At 41.4% G+C, this 20,660-nt stretch overlaps 1 protein-coding gene across 1 annotated transcript; it reads left to right on the forward strand.

Moving 5' to 3' along the window:
* Window positions 1-2,243: 2,243 nt before the first annotated feature.
* Window positions 2,244-18,027, forward strand: syt8 (synaptotagmin VIII; the record flags this gene model as incomplete). Its single annotated transcript, XM_079256403.1, has 10 exons — window positions 2,244-2,282; window positions 3,928-4,033; window positions 5,226-5,396; window positions 8,548-8,711; window positions 9,895-9,990; window positions 10,200-10,367; window positions 15,288-15,455; window positions 15,737-15,854; window positions 15,997-16,130; window positions 17,761-18,027. The coding sequence occupies 10 exons, from the start codon at window positions 2,244-2,246 to the stop codon at window positions 18,025-18,027; spliced, it is 1,431 nt and encodes a 476-aa protein (XP_079112529.1).
* Between the last annotated feature and the right edge of the window lie 2,633 nt (window positions 18,028-20,660).

The following is a 20,660-nucleotide window of genomic DNA, read 5'->3' on the forward strand; positions in this document are numbered from 1 at the left end:
AAAAGGTTTAAAACAATGGGTGGTTTGTGGTACCGTCAGGGAGGACGTTCCACAGGTGTGGGGCAGCAACACAAAAGGCCTGAGTTTAGTTGTGAGTACATGGAGGAGGTTTGTGTGAGCAGAGGGTGTGTGTTGTGTTTTGCGGGTTGTTCATGGAAAGATTGATGTGTGAGGAGACAAACTACTTTGAAGGAAAAGATGTCTAGGAGAGGTGATGAGGGGACCTAGGACAGATTTTTACCAGAGAGGTTGGGTGGGAGCAGTGGTGGAGGGCTCCCTCAGGAAGCGGGTGTACTCTCAGTTTTTGCTGTTTTATTTAAAACCAGAAAAATCTAGCTCAAAAAGACACTAGCATGTTTAGTTTACCCAAAAGGGAATCTGTATATTTGCTCATTGTCACAGCATTTCTGCTCTTCCGTTACAGGGAGGAAGAGTTATGAAATGACTAAACCAGTACTGGCACACAGACTGGTGAGAGACTGGCTCGTAGACATATATCTGTATTATGTCTATGTTCAGGCTAAGGATGATAACTAACTGCACCAGTGTAGCATAGGGAACCATAGCTGAGCTGCTGGGTGACGTAGCTACATGTGTAGGGACTGTAAAAGCAGCATCACTGCAGGTTTACAAGTGGATATACTCCATATACTCTGGACTACACCACTGGGTGAGGGTCCATAGCACAGGTTGAAGGATTTATCTCATGTTGAGCACATCTGCTGATGAAACCAGAGGAAAGTCATTTCTGTGGAAGGACTGGAAAGGGCACAGTGAATGTGTGGAAGTTTGGAGCTGAAAAAAAAATCCATGAAGTGGTTGCATGACTCTGCTATATGCGAGCACCATGGTACTGCACGTTACTGCCAGTGTTGTAGGTTCAGAAGATGGCTGACAGTGCAGGATAAGGTGTTTGGAATTCCCTGGATTATTTCTGATGGCACTGAAGTAGAACTGTGACTTCAGAGCGATAAAGATTTGATGAAGAAATAGCGACAACAAACAAACGTTTATAGCTATAATTAGACTGAGAAGTTTGAAAATAGGTTAATTAAATTGGCTGTGCTGTCCACGAGGTCAATACCAGAAACATGAACGCCTCTACTCTGTTGTCATGGCAACGGAAAGCTTGGCGAAGATGTGAGCAGGTGTTAACCTCACGAGCTACACATTTAAACAAATGCGTATTTCAGTAGTTGGTGCAAAACAGTGGAATGCACTATAAAGCGAAATTAAAAAGTTGTTCAAATTTTTCTCAATTTGATTTGAAATATAGAGTTCATTCTAAAACTGTATGCAAAAAACTGATAAAAAATTAAAGTATTTCATACCTGTGTTTCGTTCTTAGTGTTTGCTGTAGATGATGCCATCCAGTTGGTTTACTTTGAAATGAGGATGCGGTAGGTTTTATAAGATTAATTCTTTTTCCTACTCCAATTTTCATTTCTGTTTTACATGAAATGCACTACAACGGGTGTGTATTAGTTGTTGTAACTCTGGAGGATATTTTCTGTTGTTCTTTTTGGATTTGTCAATATATTATGGAAAAGAAAAGGGAATAAAAAATGTTGAAATGAAATGAAAAGAAAGTCAATCCCAGCTGCTACTGAATGAGAGGAAAGGTACTTTGTGGACCAGCAGGCAGCCAATCAGAGACCTGCCAGACTGCTTTGGACTGTCATACGTCTGTCATCTTTCCTGTCTTTTAATGAAAAACAACATACTTCTGTTGCTCTTTTTTAAACAATGAGCTTCAGGATTTACAGTCATCGTCCATTTATCAGGTCCACCTTATTAGTACCCAGTTGGACCCTTTTGTCTTTTAGAACTGCCTTAATTCTTGGTGTCAACAAGATGCTGGAAATATTCCTCAGAGATTTGACATGATATCATACAGTCGCTGCAACTCTTCCTCCATGATGAGAATGTCCCTTTCTACCACATCCCAAAGTTGCTCCGTTGGATTTGAGCTTTGTGACATCATTCTGTTGGATGTGGTCATCAGAAGATGCAGCACTGGGATCATGTAGGGATGGACATGGTCAGCAACAATACTAAAGAGATGCTGTTGATCTAAGGCAGGATGGATCTATGCTTTCATGCTGTTTCCATGAAATTGTAACCCTACCATCTGAATGTGGAGCTGAAATGGAGACTCATCAGACCACCCAAAGTCTTTCCATCTTCTCTTGTCCAGACTTGATGAGTTTGTGTGAATTATAGCCTCTGTTTCCTGTTCGTAGATGACAAGAGTGGCACCCGGTGTGGTCTTCTGCTTCAAGGTTGGACATGTTATGTCTTCAAAGAGTTTTTCTTTTTTTTTTCTTTTCTTTTGCATATCTTCATTGGAACCGGCGCATATTTAACTTCCTATCATCTCCATCCAGGTTGCCCGTTCTCCTCTGACCCCTGACATCCACAAGACATTTTGGTCCAGACGTCTGCAGCTCAGTGGATATTTTCTCTTCTTCAGACTATGCTGCATTCAAGGCCACTTGAATCCCCTTTCTTCCTTATTCTGATGCTCAGTTTGCACTTCTGCATCCAATCCTGACCATGTCTACATGAGTAAATACATTCAGTTGCTGCCATTTGATTGGTTGATTTGATATTTGTGTAGATAACAAACAGCTGGACCTGATGAAGTGGATGGATAATTTATTTAGTCAACAGATTTTGCTTCATACATCAAATTATTTCACAGTCATGCTCAAATTAGAACATTTAAATGAGAGTTAACATAAAAGACAACACATTTTGTTTACTCTGAAGCCATTTCTATTGACAGTTATACACTGATGCATCATCTCAGGTGAACAGAGACATGAACAAGCAAACAAGCTGGTGGATGAACAGCGAGGAGGAGGAGCAAAATTCTGATGAGGCTTTAGAAAGAGATGGAGATGAAGTGGAGGCCAAGAATGAGAGTGACAGGACAGAGGAGGGACCAGAGCCATGAGCTAAAAGAAGCAGCCAACTGAGCTGTGACGACAGAATTAATGGAGTAAAAAGATGTTTTTACGTTCAGCTAATGTTTCATCCTCCCTAACATCCATAACGTCTCCTCAACACTGCAATAAACCCAAGTTCATAAGAGCGGCAGTAAATAAAAGGCAAACCTATCACCTCAAAACAAAGAGAGTTAACTGGTTTAAACACAAGGCAGGGCATTAACAGGAGATAAATCACATGACACTACCAGCATTACTTAAAAATATTTCATTTTCATTATCAGTCCTCAGTCCAGCTAAATTAGAGTTTTATGTCTGTGACATAGATGGCTGATATGAGGTCAACATGGAGACCAGAAAATGTTTTCCTCTCAGTTTAGCTGAGAACTGGTTTCCTCATAAAGAGATTTGGAGGCGGAGATCATTAAAAGAAAAAAAAAACTGTGAAAGAAAAGCTCATTTAAACCTTTTGTGTCATGTGGATTATTAATTAGCCTAAAAACGTGCTTTAAACTATTATTAAGCTCTCAAGATGAAAGTAAAAAGATGCATACAAGATAAATATGAATAACTGCTTGACTGAAATGCAGTTAAATCTGCTAACATCATATCTTATACAGTATGTGAAAACTGATCATCTTTCTGTGCAGCATTTCATGTCAAATCTGGAAATTCTGTGGCAGTACGGAAAATGCATGTTAAAAACATAAAAAAGTGATTTAGTCCTTTAAGGGATCCAGTTTTTGTGTGGATTGTGGATCTGTCACCGAGGTTTTTCTGTGGCTGTGGAACCGAGCAGGAAGCGTGGGCGCTGTCACGACCACTTTCACAGTTTTTGTCTGTTGTTGTGTTTCCCTGATTGCACTGAAAACAGAGGGAGGGGACATTTCCTCTCTTTGATCAAAAAGTCTGAGGCTTGTTTTGGGGAAAAACTTGCATCGATTCCCCCGTGAGACGTAACTTCCTTCCTCTCCAGGGGCTCCTTGTGACAGAATGTGTGTTCTTGTGTGTGGTGAGGATGAGGATGTGGTTTAAGTCTCGGCTGCTTGGAGATGATGGTGTTTCTCTAAACGTCCACAGAAGTGAGTAAAATATTTCTCTTACAGCTTTCATTTGGGTTATTTAGACAAGGGTTTAATAGAAGATGCCGTCAGAAATGAGATCCAGAGGTTTGCAGCTTGACTCCCAGGTTGAAACTTCCAGACGGGACGAGGTTCAGGTTCATGTTGGATTCAGTTTTACATCAACACCTCCCTGCATGAACAGAATGAATAGTGAGGCTGCTGATGTGGAAAGTTGGGCACAGGGAGGAGATGTGTTATCAGCGTATGAATCAGACTTCAGGCTGCTGTTTGTTCATGGTGGAGACTGCAGGTGGAATTCCACTCAGGCATGTCAGCAGACTCCCACAGCTCTTAGATTTCATTTGTCACAACGAGGAAACACCAGCTTCCAGCTAGGATTATTTATTTATCTTGGCTGCCAGTCATTTGTTTGACAGGGAACTATCAGCTTGATTGGTGACATTTGGTCCAGTTTTTCTTCTGAAGCGATGAACACAACATGAGTCACGAAGACGAGATGATGTTCGGGTACAAGAACAAAAAAAATTGACAACATCTGGATGTGTTCATGTGACTTCTGCACTCATCAAATGACGTCGATCTACATCGATGCATCAGTTCTACTGGCTTAGTGCTCAAAGTAAAAAGAAGTTCTGCATTTCTTTAAAAAAGAAACTGATCATAAGTACTTTATGGACTTGTATCAAAGCCTTTATAGAGTCTGATGTTGGGACAAATGAGGTCCTCATCAGCTTCCTGGTTTAACAAAAGAAAACAGCTGAATTAACAGATAAAACTTCTGTAAAATAGAATAAAAACATCAAAACATTTCACCAAAATTTCACAAAAACAAGTCGAAAAATCTCTTTCGTTGTTGAGTCCAGAGTGTGTTGCAGCTTGCAGTTGTAAAATCTACAATGTTTCCTGTGACAACGATCTTTTTAAACAATCACCTCTCATATTCTTCCTGACATGTGAGAATTTACACCTGAAATATCAAAGGAACGGCTGTAGAAGTAAAATCAGGACCCAGAAGCGTCTCCAAAGTCGCCGCTTTCTTTCTTTTCATCGTCATTTAATTCATTCGTCTGAACTAAACAGAAATTTTACTAATAACTCAGTTTCTATAATAAATACAAACAGTTTAAATACATTTATGTTTTTAAACGTCTCCATGATCTGTTGCTGTTTTCACATTTCTTCCCTTCAGAACTCTTCATCCTCCTCATCATCATGCCTTCCCTCCATCGATCATCGAAGTCTCCTTTTTCCATACGTAACGCAGCATCCCGGATGGGAGCTGACACATCCACCAGTCGCCCCGTCTCCACCACCCCCACTTACACCTCCGTCGGCCCTGACCTTCTGAGCCACATCCCATGTAAGTCATCTGTTCTGACCTGGTTTCCTCTGGTTCTGATCCCATCACTTCCAGAAACCATCTGTTCTGAGGCCTGATTGGACTTTTTAAACTCTGAAGAGTAAAGTTTACATCTCATTTATTGCTTCTTTCAGCTCTTTTACTTTTCTTTTCTGTTGGGAAACCAGAGAGCACAAAGATAAACTGGATCCAGTAGTTTTAAGGACTGTGTCTGGTAAAGATGAAGATTAGGAAGCCTCAAATGTCCATGTGCTTTTATAATGATCTTCCAGAAGTGTTCCTGCTGGTTGGGTGTGGGGAACTGGGCGGGGATCATGGTTCATTTACCATGAATTAGCATCAGATCAGAGATACAGCAGCTAACAACTGGGCTAAATCCCACAGCATCAGTATGCTGACATGGAGAAGAGAGAAAAACAACAGTTACTGATACAACTTGTTGACTAATATACAAATATAACACCACATATAAAGGCAGAGCAAGCTAAATATACTTATAAAGCACATTTAAATATCAGAAACTACACATTTTGAAAAAAATTGTGGGAGTTGGCATAAGGTATCTGCTAAGTAACAGTGGTCTAAACCATGAAGTCTTTTACAAACAAACAATTAAATTTTAAAATCCTAAACTTGATAGAATGTCTGTGCACAGAAACAAAGATGGGGGGAGAGGATGTGCTCTAACTAATCTGCGCCTGTTTAAAGATGTGGAGATGAATTTTGGATCAACTTGACCATCCATGATGTCATAAAGTTATACTGATGCTCTCAACGTTAAGTCCAGAAAAAAAACACAGAGAACATCACAAAATGCCAACAGACTTTTGTCATTGTTACTGAAAAAAGACATTTCATGGTATTGTTGGCATCTATATGAAAACAACCACGTTTTAAACAGTAATATCATAATAATTGTTTTACTCACCAGTAACAAAATAATCTGAACAAATGCTATTCTATTCTACAGTCATTTAGCAGACGCTTTAATCCAAAGCGACGTTCATATATACCCCAAAAGGCACATTGGGGGGCGACTTAGGGTTCAGTGTCTTACGCAAGGACAATTAGTGAGTATCTCTAAGGACTCAAAAGGCATACCTCCGGTATGGACATGCTTGATATGACAGTTCTTACATTGTTACAGCTGCCCCCAATTCCCCATCAACCCATTTTCATTCAGCCTGGAAACCATCATCTGGCCTCCCCTTGGCTGGGATTGGATCCTCCACATCACCTGGTGTCGTCTGAATCTCTGAGTGGCTGACCTCTGCTCCAATGAGGATTCGACGCCTCTCCGATCCAGGATAAAAGAGCGCCAAGTTCTTGCTTCAGGGGCAGCTGTGTAGTGGTTACAACTTTCCCCCGTTGAGACTGGGTTTTTTGGTGGTTGGTTTTTGCAAAGCCTTTTACAGCCTTGTCTACCATATTGTTGGTTTTTGTGTAGCCTTTGATCTTTGCTGTTTTTGACTATTTAGTGACTTGAGTTTACAGGTGTTTGTGTTTAGAACCACTTCTGTTTTAGGATTTGGTTGCCCTGAACTTCCAAATGGGCCTGGATTGATTCCTTTTTTTTCATTTTTCTGTGGGACAATAAAGTTTCCCAATACCCTTTTCAGTCTAGCACATTTGTTTTATTACCCCTAGACCGCTGGGTCGTAACATATCTTTCTAGTCTTTTTCTATTTTATTTTATTATTCTATTTTCTAGGTTTTTCTTTTTCTATTTTTGGTAGCTGTTGGGGAGAAATTATTAGTTTCAACAAATAGTTGAAAGGAAACGCTACAAAAATAAAATAAAAGTTTATGAGGATCGACACTGAAAATAGTAAGATGTTACTCTTTAGTGACCTTTTGTTTGTAAAAGATGCGGAAGGGAGAACTCAGTGGACTGAAGCTGATGCTCTGTGTATGTAGCCTTGCAGGAACCACCAATCAGCATTAAGCTAGCAAGAAAAAAAAGAGTGGGTTGGCAGTGTATCTCAAAGTTTTTTGAGCCAGGGTACACTTTTTTTTTACTGAAAAAAAAAAATCACAAGGCACACCACAAACCGAAAAAAAAAAAAAAAAAAAAAAAAGAAAAAAAAAAAGCCTATTAACCCTTAATATGGCACTCAATGAAATACCTTGAAATTAGAAATTTTAACGTAAAATTGTCCTTCTGATATGTACCAAGACCTTCATTCTGTTGTAACATTAATTAAAAAAAAAAAAAAAAAAAGGTTCATGCTGAATATGAAAGAAAACAAAGTGATCAAAAATAGTCACTTGCCCCAAAAAGGGTTAAAGTTCATTCTGTCACAGTGTCTTAAATAGAAATCAGATAAACAAAAAAAAACTTTTTATGATCCTTCATCTGGGCTTCGGCCTGTTTGGATCAAGACGGAGCTACTTTTTAGACCAGTAAGGTGAAACTGGATCATTTCTCTCTCTCTCTCTTCTGTGGCACACTGGTGCACCTGATGATTTCTCACGGCACACCAGTGTGCCGCCGCACAGTGGTTGAAAAACATTGGACAAGCTGAAACCTGCTGACCAACTGCTGTGTTAACCCATAAACACATGCTGTAGAACTTTTAAATGACAGCTGGTGTAATTTTAATTCAGAGCAGTTTGGTTCAAAAACAATATTTGCCATAAATATATGCAGAAATGAACTTCTGCTGAAAATATCATACTATAAATATTTGTATCTATTTCAGGTTGAAAATCCAGCAGACAGTGTTCCCACACATCATCAGGATGTCCTTAGCCAGGAATTTTAGCTCATTTTCAGGAGCTCGGGGTTATATCAGTGTTATTAGATAAAGAGCTTGATTGCCTGTGATGGACTGGCAACCTGTCCAAGGTGTACCCTGCTTCTTGTCCAATGATTGCTGGAATAGGCTCCATCTTCCCGAGGACCCTTGATTGGACTAAGCGGCTAAGAAAATGGAGAGATGGGTGGAGGTTGACCGTGATGGAAGTTTTTTTCCCATCATGTTAAATGTGCGTTGGAACGATAAAATGGAACCAGAACAAATTTGTTTTATTCCCTTTATCATTGTCTGTTTTAGAAATGAGTCCACAAAAGCCAATTTCTGTCGGGGTTGAAGCAGTTCTGCAGGAGCATGTGAGGATCCGACATAGCTAACCATCTCCTCTTTTACAGTGCCACGATGGGCGATCTACGTCATCTTGGTTGCTGCTGGTCTGCTGATTCTGCTCTGCTGTCTGTGTATCTGCATCAAGTGCTGTTGCAAAGGGAAGAAGAGGAGGCAGAAGACAGAGCAGATCAATCTGAAGGCTGTGGATGGAAAAACAACCACAGCTCTGGTGAGATCCACAAAAGCTAAGCTTTCAGAATCAATACCTTTTTTAAACAACTAATACTTAAAATATGTACTCTGGGATGTCTGTGATCAGAGAATAAATGGTTAAAAGGCAGATTTCTAACAGCATTGAATTAATAAATAAATAAAAGTGTATAGCTATATGTAGTATAGCTATATTTGTTGGAAAGTTAGAGAACTTAGCCCAGTTCTTTGCAACAAACATTATGGTATTAATTCTTTGTACTTTAACGTCGGTGATATTATGGGGTAGGAAGGGTGAAGTAAAAAAAAAAAAAGGCATTTAGCACTTCATGGAAGGACCTGCGTCCAACTGGACAGTCCACTAGCTCCTTCCTACGATGTCCTCTACTGTTTGATTTTGTGCTTGTGTTGTTCTCACTCATATGTAAGTCGCTTTGGATAAAGTGTCTGCTAAATGACTGTAGAATAGAATAGAATAGAATAGAATAGAAAAATTAACTTAAAAGATAAAACCCTGAGGAATCCATTAGTTTCACTGATGGGAATCGTGGAGAGGGGCTGCACGGTGGCATAGTGGTTAGCACTGTGGCCTCACAGCAAGAAGGTTGCTGGTTCTATCCTCAGCTAGGGACGTGGATCAAACAGTGGCCTTTCTGTTGCATGTTCTCCCCATGTATGTGTGTGTTCTCTCCGGGTACTCTGGCTTCCTTCAACCATCCAAAGACATGCATGTTTGGTTAATTGGTTACTAAAAATTGCCCCTAGGAGTGAGCGTGAGTCATTGTTCGTCTCTGTGTGGCCCTGCGATGGACTGGCGAGCTGTCCAGGGTGTTCCCTGTCTTTTGCCCAAAGACTGCAGGGATAGGCTCCAGCTTCCCTGCGACCCTTCATTGGATCAAGCGTTTAGGATGATGAATGAATGGTGGAGAAGAACAAACCACGGATCATCTGAGCATCTCGGATGTTCCTTCAGCAGGTCGGCTTAGTTTATTTAGAATCAGTCCAGGACTGTTTTCCACCCTGACTGGGGAAGTTCTGCTAGCTACAGCTGTGTTGTAGGGAAGTCAATTAATCCTACATTCAGTGTGTTTCTGCTACAACTGGAAGAATCAGATTATGCTTGTGGCACCTTTGTAGTGATTGGACTGGTGTTGCTGTGTGCATGAATGGCCCAAGCTCATGTTCTTCTGAACTCCTGACAGGTGCAGCCAGATGTGGGCGATGCTGACTATGGCTCCACCAAACAGCGGAGAGGAAAGCTACTCTATTCTCTGGAATACAACACTCCTCAGTCTGAGGTGATAACATTTACACTTCTTTACTGTTTACGGCTCCAGATGTGAGCCACAACTGGCCAATATCTGCCTAAAGTGCCCCAAATGTGGTTGCTGTCTAGGTTAACTAGAGCGGTTTTAAACTTGCAAATCATTTTAATTCCTCATCAGGGCTCGACGAATCGGTCTAACTGCTGGAAATGAGTCAGTTCTGTTGTCTTTGGTCCTTCCAGCTCACAGTCGGGATCAAACAAGCAGACAGCCTGAAAGCCATGGACCTGGGAAGGAGCTCCGACCCATACGTCAAAGTCTACATCCTCCCCGGAAAGTCCAAAACATACGAAACCAAAGTGTTCAAAAACACACTGAATCCTGTTTTCAATGAGCAGTTCACCTTCCAGGTACAGAGACGAGACATAACCTGTTCATTATAGAAACAGCGTTTTAACTTAGCCGTTGATCTGATCGGCAATTCAGGTTTCTAGTTTAGACTTTTTTGTCCAGTATGGCTCAAACACACCCATAATGTAATAACTTTTGGCAAAGCAACACTCTCCATGGAGATGAGTGAAGGTTTCTGGGTCTTCAGCTGCCTCCACTGCTCTCGTGGCACCGTTCAAATCAAGTTAAAAATCCAGTTTCGGGAGCAGGCCACCATCACTGGTCCAAACCTTAGTGTAACGGCACAGGAGATGGGACCCAAAGGACACAGAAGACCTCAGGACTGGTTACAGATTTTATTGACAATAACGGGGGACAAGGAAGCAGGAGGCTACGGCAAGGACGGCTTGAAGTCCTCCTTGAGGACCCCAACTGTGTCCTGCTGGTGATGACAGGAGGGTTAGTGAACGATGGCACACAGGGAGAATCCAATTCCAGGGAAAAATGCCCAAGAAGGAAGAAAGGGAGTTCCTCTCACCCGAGGTTATTGGGGGTTTGTCCAGAATCCAAAATCCAAGTCCAAAGTCCAGTCTAAGGTCCATACACCAAGTAGTAATGTGAGGGGAAGAGGCAAGGGAAAAACTCTGGGCAGGCAGGTTCTTGGGAGAAGGGGAAACAGGGCAGGAATACAGGGTAATCTTGAGTTCACAGAAGGCTGGAAGCAAACAGAGAGAATCTGACGATCTGGCAATCAACAATCCTGGGCCCGCTGCTTAAATAGAAGGAGGCACAGGTGGTAATCATCAGCTCATCAGCACAGGAGGGTGCCTTCAGGGATGACTGGGAAAAATCATGACACTTAGGTCCTTTGTTAAAATCTCATTGCTCCATCTTCACCTACACCTTCATTGCCAATCTGATCTACAGTGATATTAGGATGTTAATATGGAAATTTTGAACTGGTGATTTGTGCTACTGAATATGAAAATAAGGCCATAAAGTTGCATGATAGAGATATACAGTACTTTATTTGTGTTCCAGCATAATTTGGGTACAACTCTGAACCCAAATAGTGTTTTGTTATTGGACTTCTGTGCTCGTCATGGATTGTCCATAATGAACACCATGTTCCAACATAAGAGTGTCCATATGTACACCTGGCATCAGGATTCCCTGGGCCACAGTTCGATGATCGATTTTGTAGTCGTATCGTCGGACCTGCGGCCACATGCCTTGGACACTTGGGTGAAGAGGGGGGCGGAGCTGTCAACTGATCACCACCTGGTGGTGAGTTGGCTCAGATGGTGGGGGAGGAAGCCGGTCAGATCTGGCAGGCCCAAACATGTTGTGAGGGTCTGCTGGGAACGTCTGGCTGAGTCCCCTGTCAGAGCGAGCTTCAACTCCCACCTTCAGCAGAGCTTCGAACATGTCCCGGGTGAGGCGGGGGACATTGAGTCCGAATGGGCTGTGTTCCGTGCCTCTACTGCTGAGGCGGCTAGCCGGAGCTGTGGCTGTAAGGTCTCTGGTGCCTGTCATGGTGGTAATCCCAGGACTCGTTGGTGGACACCGGCAGTGAGGGATGCTGTCAAGCTGAAGAAGGAGTCCAATCGGGCCTTCTTGGCCTGTGGGACTCTGGAGGCAGCTGATGGGTACCGACGGGCTAAGCGGCGGGCGGCTTCGGCTGTTGCCGAGGCAAAAACTCGGGCATGGGAGGAGTTCGGCGAGGCCATGGAGAAAGACTTCCGGACGGCTTCGAGGAGATTCTGGTTCACCATCCGGCGGCTCAGGAGGGGGAAGCAGGGCTCCATCAATACTGTGTACAGTGGAGGTGGGGAGCTGCTGACCTCAACTCGGGACGTTGTGGGTCGGTGGAGGGAATACTTCGAAGACCTCCTCAATCCTACCAACACGTCTTCTGATGAGGAAGCAGAGCTGGGGTACTCAGGGGTGGACTCTCCTATCTCTGGGGCTGAAGTCGCTGAGGTGGTCAAAAAGCTCCTTGGCGGCAAGGCCCCAGGGGGGGATGAGATCCGCCCGGAGTTCCTTAAGGCTCTGGATGCTGTGGGGCTGTCCTGGCTGACACGCCTCTGCAGCATCGCGTGGACATCGGGGGCAGTACTGCTGGATTGGCAGACTGGGGTGGTGTGTTCCAATTACAGGGGAATCACACTCCTCAGCCTCCCTGGGAAGGTCTATTCAGGGGTCCTGGAGAGGAGGGTCCACCGGATAGTCGAATCCCGGATTGAGGAGGAGCAGTGTGGTTTTCGTCCTGGTCACGGACAGTGGACCAGCCCTTTACCCTCTTTGGGGTCCTGGAGGGGACATGGGAGTTTGCCCAACCAGTCTACATGTGCTTTGTGGACCTGGAGAAGACATTCGACTGTGTCCCCCGGGGGCTCCTGTGGGGGGTACTCCAGGAGTATGGGGTACCGGACCCCCTTGTGTGAGCTGTCCGGTCCCTGTACAACAGGTGTCAGAGCTTGGTTCGCATTGCCGGTAGTAAGTCGGATTTGTTTCCGGTGAGGGTTGGACTCCGCCAAGGCTGCCCTTTGTCACCGATTCTGTTCATAACTTATATGGACAGAATTTCTAGGCGCAGCCGAGGTGTTGAGGGGATCCGACTTGGTGGCCTCAGGATTGGGTCCCTGCATTTTGCATATGATGTGGTCCTGTTGGCTTCATCTGGTCGTGATCTCCAGCTCTCTCGCCTGAGCGATTTGCGGCCGGGTGTGAAGCAGCCGGGATGAGAATCAGCACCTCCAAATCTGAGACCATGGTCCTCAGCCGGAATAGGGTGGATTGCCCTCTCCGGGTCGGGAGTGAGGTCCTGCCTCAAGTGGAGGAGTTTAAATATCTCGAGGTCTTGTTCACGAGTGAGGGAACAATGGAGCGCGAGATCGACAGACGGATCGGTGCGGCGTCTGCAGTAATGCGGACTCTACGCCGGTCTGTCGTGGTGAAGAAGGAGCTGAGCCAGACAGTGAAGCTCTCGATTTACTAGTCAATCTACATTCCTACCCTCATCTATGGTCATGAGCTGTGGGTCGTGCCGAAAGAATGAGATCTCGTATACAGGTGGCTGAAATGAGTTTCCTCCGCAGGGTGGCTGGGCTCTACCTTAGAGATAGGGTGAGGAGCTCGGTCATCCGGGAGGGGCTCAGCGTAGAGCCGCTGCTCCTCCGCATCGAGAGGAACCAGTTGAGGTGGCTCGGGCATCTGGTCAGGATGCCTCCTGGACGCCTCCCTGGTGAGGTGTTCAAGCACGTCCCTCTGGGATGAGACCCCGGGGAAGACCCAGGACACGCTGGAGGGATTATATCTCTCGGCTGGCCTGGGAACGCCTCGGGATCCCCCCCGCAGAGTTGGCAAATGTGGCTGGGGAGAGGGAAGTCTGGGCTTCCCTGCTAAGGCTGCCCCCGCGACCCAATAAGCGGCACGAAGATGATGATGATGATGATGATGATGATGAACTCTAGTTCAAAGTTTAGACACCAAATAAATATAATAAAAACAGAAGTTATTAACAAATCTTATTTTCCCTTATTTAATTCCCATCAGAACGTACTAGATTCTGAAATTGAGACATTTTATCATTAATTCATGTTTTTATTTTCTGAAACCGCTTAGTCCGATTAAGGGTCGTGGGAAAGCTGGAGCCTATCCCAGCAGCCTTTGGGTGAGAGGTAGGGTACATCCTGGTCAGTCCATCACAGGGCACATTTTATCATTTCATGTAAAAATATGGGCTCATTTTGAATCTGATCACTGCAACACATCTGTAAAAAGTATTCCAGGGAATGTTTAGCATTGTGTAACATCTCCTCTTTCAACAACTTTCTGGAAACATCTGGGAAGTAAAGAGACCAGTTTCTGGAGATTTAGGACATGAACGTTGTTCCATTCTGGTCAAATGCAGGATTCTAGCTGTTTAACAGTCCTGGACGTTCGGGGTTAATTTTTAATGTCATGATATTCAAAATGTTTTCTACTGGTGAAAGCGTTGGACTGAAACCGGGCCAGTTCAGCACCCAGACAATATGTGCTTTAGCATTGTCTTGCTGAATTCTTCAAGGCCTTCCCTGAAAGCGAGATTGTCTGCATGACATAAGTGAATCAATACAGCCATTACCTAGATGGCGCTATTCACTAATGCTGTGGCAGCATTACAGATTCAGTTATATTATACAATGTATGAATGAATGAATGAAAAATACTTTATTAATCCCCAAAGGGAAATTCAATGGTAAATGATAAATGTTAAATGGTAAATTAAATGGTAAATGATGCAGTCTACAAAATATTCACAATTTTAGGTTGAGAAACATATTTCTGAAATTGTGCCAAAATGTTTTGGCTCACTTCGTTTCAGACTGGTGAGCCCCTCCATCTTTATTTCTGAGAGACTCTGCCTATCTGAAATGCTCCTTCAATACCCAGTCATGTGACTGACCTGTTGCCAGTCACTCTAATTAGGGGCCAAACGATCCTCTAGTTTCTTTTTTATTTGAATCCAATACTTTTCCAGGCTTTTGCTGCTCATGCTTCAACTTTTACAGCTGTGTTGCTGCTATCTAATCCCAAATAAGCAAATTTATTTTATAAAATGGTAAAATGTCTCACAAGTTGTTTATGTTGTATTGGAAATAAAATATAGGTTGATAAGATTTGGAAGTGATAGCCATCTGGTTTTTATTTAGATTTTAAACAACTGTCTCAACCATTTTTGAACTGGAGTTGTGCAGAAACCCCAATAAATATCTGCAATGATTTCATGTAAATATATGTCGATTTGGCCTTGCCTCTTGCCCAGTGGTTCCTGGGGTGGTCCAGCTTCCCCACGAACTTTACTTGGACAAAGCGATCAAGAATTTAAATTAATTAATGACATAAAGAATTGTGCGTGTGAGGTTTTAGAAACATTTATAAACATGCATTTCCAGATTTCCAAGTCCTCCCTCCTGAAGTCAACAGTGGTTATGAAAGTTTTTGACTTCAACCGATTCACCAAACACGACATCATTGGCGAGCACAGGATGCAGCTCAGCAGCGTGGACTGGAACCATGTCATAGAGGAGTGGCAGGACCTGGCCGAGCCCACCAAATATGAGGTATTTTACTGTCAGAATGCAGCAGAAAGTTGCGTCAGCAAAAACTGTTTCCAGAATTTTTTGACTGTGTGTATCATTAGTTTAATCCTTTCCTGTATTAAAGGATGAGGTTACAGTTTTTCAGTCAGCATGATGCTGTTACAACAGATTTCAGATTTTATTTTATTTGGAACAGAAAGGAAGTCTGAGAGTTGTCAGGATCTCGCTGCTTTCTGAGCTAACTGTATGTTAAACAGGGTGTGATGAACAAAGTGCAAATTTTTCATTTGTGTGTTTCACAGGAGGAAAACTTGGGGGACATCTGTTTCTCCCTGCGTTATGTTCCCACTGCCAGCAAACTGACAGTGGTGATCCTGGAAGCCAAAAACCTGAAGAGCATGGACTTCGGAGGAAGCTCAGGTCAGAACCTGGATTACACCACAGAAGTAGCAGTTAATAATTTCTTACAACCAGATAAAAGGCTGTAATGTGTAAAGGCTACACAGGTAGTAGAGCAGGAAAGAAACAAGTTTTGCAGTTTTCATCTGCTTTGTGTTTGTAGATCCATACGTGAAGGTGCAGCTGGCTCTGGACAAGAGGAAATGGAAGAAAAGGAAGACATCTATTAAAAAGAAAACACTGAATCCTTATTTTAACGAGTCTTTTACCTTTGATGTGTCGTTTGATCAAATACAGGTGAGTATTTTCCCGCCATTTATAACCCTGTAAATATAACATATTTAAGCATCTATAGTCTCCTGGTGAGATGATTATGTAAATAATGGCGTCAACATAATTATTGAAGCATATTTGGTTGTTTGCTATAATTTTAGTAAGTGAGAGCATGTAGATGTTAAACAGTCCAGCCCCATTCATGTGCCAGTTTCCACCTAGTTTAGTAAGATGTTCTGGTGGATCCAGTGGTATCAAGACTGAAAAGTTACTGCTTTCTTTGTCCAAGTGGTTGAGGACCTTCACAAGAACTGTCTCAGTGTTGTGGTGTGGCCAAAAATCTGACCGTTTAAAATGTGTTTACAATCTGTTTAAAATATCTGAGACCATGCACCCTGAGATGTTCACGAAGTACCCTGTTTCAGGGTATCAAGACATTCAATTGGGCGATTTCAAATGGCAAAGGAGCTCATCCAGGTTTTTAGTACAGATTGGAAAGAAATTTGCTGTGATGTTTACATATCTTTTGAGCGGACACAGTAGGTACGTTTCCATTACACCTAGAATTGCACAGAAACTATATTATGCAATAAAAACGCAATAAAAAATGGAAACATCTACATTTTTTAAAAAAATGTCTCAGATATCGCTAAAAAGTTTTTAGGCTCTCATGAGGTGGTTTTTCAGACGTTTCGATATAGAAACATATCAAAAAGTGTTATGGAAACACTACTTTTACATTTACGTGTTCCCAGACATGACGTGGGATCATGACCAGTGCATTTTCAGTCAAGATGGCGTGGTATGAAACAAACAACAGTAAAATTCAGACTTATGGAAAAGAAAATGAGGGAGAAAGGCTTAAAAAAGCCAAAGCAAATTCTCTTAAGCAAATAGAAAACCCCAAAATAAGGTTACGTGGCGAGCTTGCATAAAGGAGCGAGATTTTACGAGACTTGAGGCTAATGTGCTAAACACTATTCAATGGAAATAGTCGCAAATTGCAATAGTTGTTTGTCGAAACTTACAAAAATTGCTTTTATTTTGTGAAAAAATGTAATGGAAACACAGTTACTGATCACATCTCTCTCTCTCTCTCTCTCTCTCTCTCTCTCTATATATATATATATATATATATATATATATATATATATATATATACACATATATATATATATATATATATATATGTATACATATAAATATATATATATATATATATATATATATATATATATATATATATATATATATATATATATATATATATGTATATATCCTTCTGCTAGGATGGAAGCACTGACTGACTGAGTAAAGACAGTAGAGAGGAGCTTAGCTAGCGCCTCAGCAGCCTCAGGCTATTGCAAAAGAATAAAAGGGATGGATATGGGTCACCAAGCCTGACCTAACTATCAGATTTATCTGAAAGAAAAGTTTGACCTCATCAGTAATTATTCATGTACTTTTTAATTAGCTCTGAAGATTGTCTTAAAATCATTTTTACAAACTAAAGTTTCTGTGTGGCAACACATCTCTAAACTCCTAAAAGCTAACACCAGTACACCCATCTCATTAGGCTCTAGTTATTTAATTATTTTCCTTTTCCATTAAAAATAAGTCTAAACCAGTGTGGTCTTGTTGCTCTTGTTGTCAGAGGGTAAACCTGGTGATCTCGGTGTGGGACCATGACACCATGACCCGAAATGATGCCATTGGGAAGGTGTTCCTAGGTTGTGACGCTACAGGTAACCAGCTGAGACACTGGGCTGACATGCTGTCCAATCCGCGGCGCCCAGTCGCTCAGTGGCACAGCCTGCTGTTGGCCGAGCAGGTCAACTCTACACTGGCCCTGAAAAAGAAGCTCCCCATCCCCAGCAAACTGAAGGATAGCAACCCACTCTTTGAAAAACATTTCAGATAGACCAAAAAGATACTTTTTTCTGACATTTCTTTCAGATGGAAATGACTTTTTTATGTTAGCTTACATTTACAATCAATCACATTGCTGTAACAAATAAATAGATTTAGATAAAATCTTACAAGTATTACAACTTTTTTTCGTTTAAGAACATGTTTCTCCCTCTTTCAGGATCCTGAAATATGTATGAAGTATGTTTATGTATATCATTTTGTTGAAACAAAGATAGTGTCTCCTCTACTATCTATAACAGGGTAATAAAATAATGACAGATGCTAAAGCTGGTTGTATCAGTGAAAAATGCTTTGTTTATTCCAGAGAGAAAATAAAATGTTGTAGGATTGTTTGTTTCTTTTTGTAATAAAAACAATAATAATAATTAATTAGAAGAATACAGTGCTTTGTTCTGGTGGATGATGACTGATGGAAGGTATGATCTCTGGAACTTTTCCATCTTGCATTGGATTTGACAAAGTCTCACACCAAACACACTGATGTTTCTTCACTGTGTTGTGTCGAGGATGATAAGAATCGGCCATTATGTTCAACAGCTTGTGCAGGATTTGTCCCTGGACAATTAGCTTCAGCAACTCCAGAGTTCTCCCCAGCACAGAACCAACCTGCTAGGTCATTTTGTTCAGTCTCTTTGATGCTACTGGCCCAGCAGATGACTGCAAAGTTCAGTGTACTTTTGAGATGCAGACATTAAATGATCTCAACTTCCGGAACAGGTAGTCTGCTTTGTCCTTTCTCATAGATACTTCTGTGTTACATTTCTAGGAGACTTTTTTTTTTTAACCTAACTCCTGGCACTTGTATCCCCCCACCACCTCCAGCTCTTCTCCTAGTATAGACCAGTGGTTGGAAACTGGTGGCTCGTGGGTCAAAATCGACCCACAGACAAAAATATCTGGCCCACCAGATTCTATAAATAAAACTTAGTGCAATAGTTATTTGTCAATATGCAGACATGGTGTTGTTAAAAGAACAGTGTAGAAGAACTTAATCATCAGGTGGCTCTATGACTGAACAGGTCAATGTAACAGCAGACATGATATTGATGAATGATGTATTTAGGCATATACATAGACGCCGCATTGTCACACGCTGTCTATACGAGCTGACGTCTCACAGCGCCGCAATCTTGGATGGGTCTCCCATCCGCCTCCAATGGGAGATAATATTCAGTTTTTCCTGAATATTAAGTGTCTCACAGCGCCGCAATCTTGGATGGGTCTCCCATCCGCCTCCAATCCATTTATTTGTAAGGTGTAGATCCAACCACAACAATAATTTCACGAAATTTCTACCTGATTTTTCTCACAGTTTGATTTGTTACAAAGGGCAGAAATATTTTTACGATACAGATCACTGTAAAACATTAAAAACGACATGCTTTTATGCTAAAATATTTTGTTATAATGCAATCTAACTTAGACATAAAGTAGCTACAATATAAGTAAATGTTTAAATGAATTTGATACAAACATGTTTGATTGTTTATTGATCCATTTGGATTTTTCTATCTATTTTCATCTGGTCAAATCAATTATTATTCAACCTTGTGAAATGTAATTCCACACGATCTGGTTTCAATATTTTTACGGTTATTGCAACTATATGCTGAACAAAATACGGGAATAATTGCTTGTTTTCTTTTGACTACGGTTGAATCTTTCTTTTTTACATTTATTAATTTATAAATATAGAGATACAGTTGTACAAAGTCTGAATATTAAGTGTTGTATCAAAACTGCGCAATTCGGAAGTTACCCAGAAAAACACTCGCAGAACGTAAACCTCCGCCAAGGCCTTTAAAAAGTTCCTGGATCCAAACGGTAATCCGGATCACCACAAAAATTAAATCAGTTTTTCCTTTTCACATTTCCAACAAGCCCTAAAAATTTCATGAAAATCCATCCATAGTTTTTTAAGTTATCTTGAACACAAACAGACAAACAAATAAAGCTGGTAAAAACTTAACCTCTTTGGTAGAGGTAATTATGCTACCATATAAAACTCTTTTTGCTAAACATTAAAATATTTTTCCATAAACACCCCATAGGAGTAAAATTTATCATTTGCATTTAGTAGATTAATCACTGTGTTAGCATTATAGAAAAGTGTTTTGTTTGTGTGTAATATATACAGAAAACAGTTATGTGGGGGAACTACGTTGACTCTGCAGCAAGACTTGAAAGCGGAGACCCGTCCAATATGGCAGCGACGCTGGTTCACTCTCCAACATACAATGAGGCGTCTGTATCTATATGATGTCGATGGTATTTAGGTACCAAACACAAGAAGCTAGTTCATTGTCTCTGTCCTTTATTTCTTTTGTTGTGAACAACATTACAATCTGACTGCATTTAAAAGGTATTGTAGACTGAAGATCTGATGGCAGAATTTATTAATTGAAAATGTTTGTCACCAAAATGTCATAATGTTCTAACTTAATTTTACAGTTTTGGTTGGAGTGGTCCTGCGTTCAGTTGTGCATTTGAAAGTTTAATTAACATACTAAACAAAAAATATAAAAATATCCCTTTTATAAAAAAAAAAAAAACAATGAATAAGAAATTCTTTCTTTCACAAAAAAAAAAAAACTTTCATAACTATAAAATTATGCTAAGAAA

Source organism: Telmatherina bonti, assembly GCF_933228915.1.
Source record: "Telmatherina bonti genome assembly, chromosome: 2".
NCBI lineage: Eukaryota > Metazoa > Chordata > Actinopteri > Atheriniformes > Telmatherinidae > Telmatherina > Telmatherina bonti.